Source organism: Pseudonaja textilis, chromosome Z (genome assembly GCF_049901715.1).
Source record: "Pseudonaja textilis isolate UNSWEBS1 chromosome Z, rPseTex1.2, whole genome shotgun sequence".
Classification (NCBI taxonomy): Eukaryota; Metazoa; Chordata; class Lepidosauria; order Squamata; family Elapidae; genus Pseudonaja; species Pseudonaja textilis.
In genome coordinates, this window is record NC_142008.1 from 107,092,867 (window position 1) to 107,100,131 (window position 7,265).

Genomic DNA, 7,265 nt, shown 5'->3' on the forward strand with positions numbered 1-7,265 from the left:
TTTGTGTGGTTTGAGATATCTTCCTAGGACAACTATAAGTTTGACTCAGAGCAAGTGTTTAAAGTAAGTGTTTATTAGTGCATAGTTAGGTACAGGTAGCTTAAATTCTATAAAGTACATACAAAAAAAATGCTATTACACATCTTCAGGACTGTTGTCCAGCTGGGGAGGGGGGAAAGGACACCATCCCAATACAGCCTTCCCTGATAATCGTAATAGTGGCCACAAACTGGCTAATCTTAGCTCTTCCCTACAACAGTATCAATTTCTTTCAAACTAAATTCACTCTCCCTACATCATTGCTTAATCTCTAAAACTGCATCTGTCTTGCATTACTCATTATCTCCTACCCCAAAAGGTAATGCCGGCTACTAAATGCCAACATTTCCCAAACTTAATGTCTAACATGCTTATTCTGTTCTTGCCTATCTATATACTATCTTTTCCTTTCGTGAGTGTAGAGGGCCTTTAGAGGGCGGTTCGCAAACGCTGACTGCGTGCCTTGTACACTTCAATGAGCAGGTCCTTGACGTACTGGATCTCTCTCTCAATAGACTCTGCTTTCTCTCGCAGCTCACGATTGTGTGCCTCCAAGGCCTGGCACTCATCCCCCAATGCTTCATGTTCAGCTCGTTTACGCTGACGGTACCGCAGGGCTGCCGTCTTGTTCTGATCTCTCTTCTTCTGGCGTCGATCCCCTTTAGGCGTTAGCACAAGTGACTGCTGAACTGAGGCACATATTTCATTGCCCTGCAGGGGGAGCTCAGCAGGCATTTCCCCACCATAGAGCTCTAACAATTCTAAGCAACTTGAATCCAAGGTTTGCAAGGGTGCAGGTGTACTGTGGTGGTGGTCCAGTGAATGGAAGCCATCACCAAAAGGAAAATGAAAATTCCCATCAGAGGGAGGGGTGCTGGGTGCTACCTGATCAGGTGAGAGAGTTTCCTCCAAGAAATAATCCTCCATCTGCTCCAATTCTTTTTTGAGCAGTGAGGCCATGGCCTCCAGGTCCGGAGCAGGAGGAGAGGGCAGTGAGAGTGGCGAGGACTCCCCTGACACACTCAGGAGCGTGGCCAGGTCTGTACGTTCCGTCATCCAGTCTGAGAAGCCATCGCCTATGGAGCAGCAAAATCAAAATCTGACAAAGCCACAACTTACAAGACAAACTAGAAAGTAAACTTGTTTTCATGAGTCTTCAGACATGTTCCAGAATAAATCTCGTTAAAGTATGTATGGAATTTTTGAGAAAAATGTGTTATCTGAATTAGTAGAGGAACAACCAAATTATAAACAGAAACCAAAGTGATGATGGGAAGGAAGCTAAGGGAAAGAATATTGAAAGACTGTTAAAAGACCTATTCTTTCCTTGCTTAACTGTCAAATTTGTGCTGGAAAAAATTATATGTTCCCTAGATAATAACAAAAAGATTACTCACCATGCAGATTAGACCTCAGATCCTAAATGGATTCCTCTTTAATTCTTTACTATCATCCCAACACTATGAGGAGCCTGTCAGAATATTAGCACTCAACTATATTAAAACAGCCTAGCAAACTAGTATTAATCTTAATGTCCCCTAAGGCTGATATTCTTCGTCTCATACATGTAAATGTACTCAAATTCTAAGATTTATTCTATTCTCACTCAAACTGGTCACCTGTTAGCACTGGGCGCTCCATGCCGAGGGCAAAGCCCTGATCCACAGGTCCGGGTAGCAGCTCACTGTGACCGGCATGGGGCAGCCGGTGCTTGAGCAGCTCCGGCCTGTAGGACATGGTGCTAGCTGGGATCATGGCCAGGTCCAGGTCCAGGGTCACTGCTGCCAGCAGAGACACTGTATTGGTCATCACTCAGGTTCAGTGCAGGATTTGCACGTAGCAGGCAAGACGTGGCTCTGCTCCTGCAGGCAAGGATAGTGGTGGTGGTGGTGGTGGTGGCCAAAGGGGACCTGGAAAGAGATAAGAAATGAACCTTATTTTCTCAACGAAATCACTAGCCAAGATTTATTTGTAGAACAGACCAGGATTTGTTTTACCTGTAATCTTAGAAATCTTAGCATTTTGTTCTGTGGTAAAATCAACTTCTATGAAAAGAGTTGTAGAACAGGCCTCTGCTGACAGGCCAATAACGGATCTATAACTAGGCTGAGACCACATCCTATACAGGTAGTCCTTGATTTACAACCAGAATTGGTCCCAGAATTTCTGTTGCTAAGCAAACACTTGTTAAGAGACTTGCACCCCTTTTATGACCTTTTTGCCAGTTAAGTGAAACACATGACCATTAAGCAACTCTGGTTTTCCCCACTGACTTCTCTTGTCAGAGGTCATTTGGGAAGATCATAGATGGCAATCACATGACCCCAGGACGCAGCAACCATCATAAATATATACCAGTTGTTGAAGTTTGATCATATGACTGGGGATGCTGCAGCGGTCACAAGTGTGAGAATCATAAGTCACTTTTTTCAGTGCCATTGTAAATTTGGACAGTCACTAATTGAATAGTTGTAAGTCAAGGACTACACGTAGTAGGTATCTAATTACAATGTTAGCCAGATTGATGAAAATTAAGGGTTTGACTCTTCAAAATACCAAGGCATGCAATAGGGACAATGAGCTTTGCTCCCTGCACCAGTACTATAAGCACCATAGTACAAATTCCTCTTTTGCTAACAGCTGGAATCCCCCCACCCAACCATAATCCTCAAACCAGAGTAAGTTTTGTGGAAGTTTGGTCCAAGTTCGAGGGCAAGTGCGGGCAGGTGCAGACACGCATGTTTGCGGGATGCAGGGGAAGAAGAGGCAGTGACAGAGCTGCGGTCACACAAAGGCTCCGCTGAGGCGGCCGGCTTTTCTCAGTGGGGTTACGCAAGCCGCATCTGCTTCCTTCCCTAGAGAGCAGGATGTCTTACTGTACTCCCCGATGGAAAGAGAGGCGGGTAGACAAACAGGTTTTAGCATGCTAAGAAACGGATGGGGGTAGGGAAGAGAGGAAAAACTAGCACTTCTACTCTGCATTTATTCAGACATTTGGAAAACCCCAGCATCCTTGAACGTGTCGCCCCCGCTTCGCTACTTTTCCTTCCGTTATCCCCACCCGCACCCTATCCCTGGGTTTCAAGAGTCCTGCCACCGTAAGAGAATCCCCCCCAAATTTTCCTAGAGTGGGCCGGTGAATGGGAAGAGAGTAATCCCAACGTATTACTTACTCCATGTTGCCGATTCTGTTGCAGCGTGCAATACACGCACGTTTTCCTTCGAGATCCACGCAGCTCTAGAAAGCCATGTCCTCGATCTAGCGTGCCTCACCGGCGCTCTAAATCTCGAATCCTAAATTTGTGACAGGAGCAGAATGAGTCACAGTGGGGTGGAGCCTCCGTATATATATCCCTCTAGCAACCAAGCCTCATCGCAGTTGTGTCGCGTATCCTTCCGCCACTTTCCTGCCCGATGCTGCTTTCACTAATGCGCATGCTTCGGAGGAGGGGGAAGGAGGCTCTTTTAGTATTTTTTTTCCCCCAACCCAGTTAAGGTGGTGATTGATTTTTTTTTTTTTTGTAAAATGTGCCTGCAGTCAACATTTAGCTGATACATTCAGAGTCATGAAAAGTTAGATTGCCCTTAATGGATACACTTTGTACATGCTTAAAAATAACCTTGTGCCTTTGATATTATTGATTTCCAAACTATTTGCTTACATAGTTCTTATTGTGCTGGAAAGATAGTCCTCTTGTCCATGAAACCTGATAGTATTTATTTATTTGGGTAGGACATTCAGTATATTTCAAAACATGCGCAGAGGCAAGCCTGTTAGGCAATAAGTCTTAAACTGTAAACTCCTGAGTTTATGTTCCCACGGAGAATAAATGAAGCCACCAAATTATATGAGCCAGTAGTGTGCAGCAGCAGCCAAAAAAGCTAATACAAACCTTGGCTGTATAAACAGAGGCATAGAATCAAAGTAACGTGAAGTATTAATGCCACTTTATAAAACATTATAAGGCCACACCTGGAATACTGCTTCCAGCTTTGGCCATCACATTACAAAAAAAGATGTTGAGGCTTTGGAAAAAGTACAAAGAAAATCAACTAAGACGATTAAAGGCCTGGAAACTAAAAAAATATGAAGAATGGTTGCAGGATTTGGGTTTGGCTAGTCTAGAGAAAATAAGGACTACTGGAGACATGATAGCAGTATTCCAGTATTTGAGAGGTTGCCACAAAGAGGAGGGCGTCAATTTACTTTCCAAAGCACCAGAGGGCAGGACAAGAAACAATGGATGGAAACTAATCAAGGAGAGAAGCAACCTGGAATTAAGGAAAAACTTTCTAACTGTGAAAACAATTAACCAGTAGAACAGCTTGCCTTCAGAGGTTGTGGGTGCTTCATCACTGGAGGTTTTTGAGAAGGGACTGGGCAGTCACTTCTCTAGAATGGTATAAGGTCTCATGCTTGAGCAATGGGTTGGACTAGAAGTCCTCCAAGGTCCCTTCCAGTTCTATTCTGATTGGATTGGATTCAGTTTGATTCTTTAATATCCTTTGCTATCAGGAAGAACTAGAGAGATGGAATGAGAAGTCAAAAATCCTTTGCTGCTATATGGAACTTTTATTTTGTTAATTATAAAATATAACAAGTGATTTTGGATTGTCCTTATTCCATAACAACCTGAGCATGAAGGTTTTATTATTCCCACTGTATTGAGGTATAAAACAAATTACTTCACATATGATACTGTAGGTGTATTATGATAACCCAGTAAATTTGCTGGGTGGGAAGGGGCGGTATTAACTCATATTCATGCCACACATGTAACTTAAAATGACACACTTCATTTATACTTGTAATGCTTTAATAGGAAACAAATACGCTGCAAGTTGACTGCTGTCACCCCCACCCCTCAGTGCTCATGTTTTCAGAAATGCTTTTAGGCCTCAGATTGTCCTCATAAATATGACAGGCAGCTGTTTGCTCAATGCTAGGGGGAGACTAGTCTAGAAAAAGAGTAAAAAAGAAGCAAAGATAATAGGAAAGTGTATTCTGCTAAATATAAACAGTCATGTTATAAACAGCCATTTTGTAAATGGGTTACTGTTGCAGCATCAGTTTTGCCAAGCATGTCTTCAGCCTGCTCATAATATTGTTCCTTTGGAATCCTCAGATTTTTAGCCTGAGACAATACCAGCCTCAAAAAAATAAAAATCTTGTTCTAGGCCTTAAAAGATGGAAGAAGCCTTAGAAAAAAATTCTTTCAGACCGAACATTTTATTTTTCTTAACAGAAGATTTATTTGTCACAGTATAGTGTAGTGTAGTTGGAAGGGATCTTGAGGTCTTCTAGTCTGAACAAGGCAGGAAACTCCATGCCATTTCAGATAAATGGTTGTCCAATCTCTTCTTTAAAGCTATCTTGATCTCCTTTCAAAGAAAGTAAAATAATACTAACAAAACCCACATAGCACTGGGCAAAATCTTATATAACAGTCAAATAACTGATAGTTTAAACGCCCACTGCGAATTTTCTATGGCTCACAATGTTACACTCCTCCTTCCAGATCCCCATAAATGTAGCAATTAGCTGTATACTAAATATATCGCTTTTCCTAATCGCCTCTATACAGTGGAAATCCCCGATTGTGGCTCATGCCCTTTCATCACAGAGCCAGAGAGTCTAACAATCCACTCCGACTGAGATCGTAACTCCGGCTTTGCAATTCATTTCTCTACCGCCTACACGGACTAGATTGCAGAGACAAAATGAGATTTGAGGACTATTTTATCGGCGCAGACAGCGGAACGCTCTCAACCAGCCAGAGACACGGTGAATTGCACCAGAGTTGCATCAGCTGTGGGCGTTCTAAGTGAACTCTCAGAGTTTGGTTGCCTCTGATTGGCTACAAGTGGGAGAGTGCAAGCCTAAGACTGGTCTCAGGACACGTCAATCTCTCCACCGGTAAATTCCAAAAACGTTTTTTCTCCCCTAGTTTGACCTGGCAGTCATTGCGCCCAATGCAGGGCAATTCTTCCAGATTAAATAAACGTACTATTTGTTGTCCTCAGTGCTAATCAGAGTAGGAGTGACAAAAACTAGGTGAGGATTCCACAAGTGCTTCCAAGGAAGGAAAAGGTTTACAACCTGTCCTAGGGTGGGGTGAAGCTGGCTCTGCAGATTTGTCCCATGTCCATATGTGTCTATACATTTACAATGCCTCCAGAGATTCTTGAAAGAATGTCTGGGAAGCTGCATCAGAATCTAGGTTTCTGAATATTGGTTCTGCTTGAGAGTAGATTGCAAATTAAAACATTCCAGGTTTGTTTTTGGTGAGGAAAGAGGACAAGTGTGGGCGAATAACTGAATTCTTGATGGAAAAATCCCATCATTCTAGGATGGGAAAGTCCTAGCACAGAATTCTTAAATTCACTGGATTCAATTAAATTCACTAAATTCAATTATATCCTATAAGCCTGTTTCTTATTCACACCTTTTCTACCTTTGTCTATTATTTATTTCCCTCTGGCTTTTATCTTAATTCTGGTAAAGACTGGAAAATGACTAGACAAACCTGGACACAGAGAAGTGACAGAGAAAGTTGCTGTCAAAGAATTGTAAATAATTTGTGAAGAACTCAACCACACAATTTTCTTTTCCTAAGCAAATGTTCTCCTAGTCATTTTGAACTACAGTTTCTGAAAAACTGAAAAATCTCTATCCTTTTCTCTTACCTCAAACAAGCTTTCTTAATTTTAATTGTTTTAGAATACTCCTGCCCATCATACAATAATTTTTCCTACCATTTCCAAATATAGTGCTAACTACTAATTGTTTGCAGTTCACTCCCAATATATTAGTCAAAGGCTAAAAACAATTTTGTCCTTAATTATTCTTCTCTAAAAGGAAAATATACCTTCAAATTAGTAAATTAATTTTCTAAATCATAATTTGATTTAAACAATCTCAAGGATTCCAAAAAGCTTTTATGGAAGTACTAAAATCATTAAAATAACAATCTGGATATCTTCATCTACATTACTGGAATTTTCAAACTATGTTTTTATCAATGACTATTGGGGTCTTGGAAGGATAATTCTGGGACCACACTTAACGGAAGAAATTCTTAATGCAACTCCCCAATCCATTGATTTGTAGTATCATATATAATATTTATGGGCTCAAATTCAAAGGTATACAAAATGCCTCATGATGGCCCTTGTGAAAATCTGATTGAATGTCTCCAATTATTCTGAATTGTTTGTTTCACCTT

General features: G+C 41.4%; 1 protein-coding gene across 1 annotated transcript; it reads right to left on the reverse strand.

Annotated features, from left to right (window-relative positions):
- Window positions 1-52: 52 nt before the first annotated feature.
- On the reverse strand, window positions 53-3,357 carry ATF5 (activating transcription factor 5). The gene is made up of 3 exons (XM_026719199.2): window positions 3,213-3,357; window positions 1,659-1,949; window positions 53-1,115 (listed from the first exon to the last, which is right to left on the reverse strand). Exons 2-3 carry the CDS (start codon window positions 1,846-1,848, stop codon window positions 469-471), a joined length of 837 nt encoding a protein of 278 aa, XP_026574984.1. The 5' UTR covers window positions 1,849-1,949; window positions 3,213-3,357; the 3' UTR covers window positions 53-468.
- Between the last annotated feature and the right edge of the window lie 3,908 nt (window positions 3,358-7,265).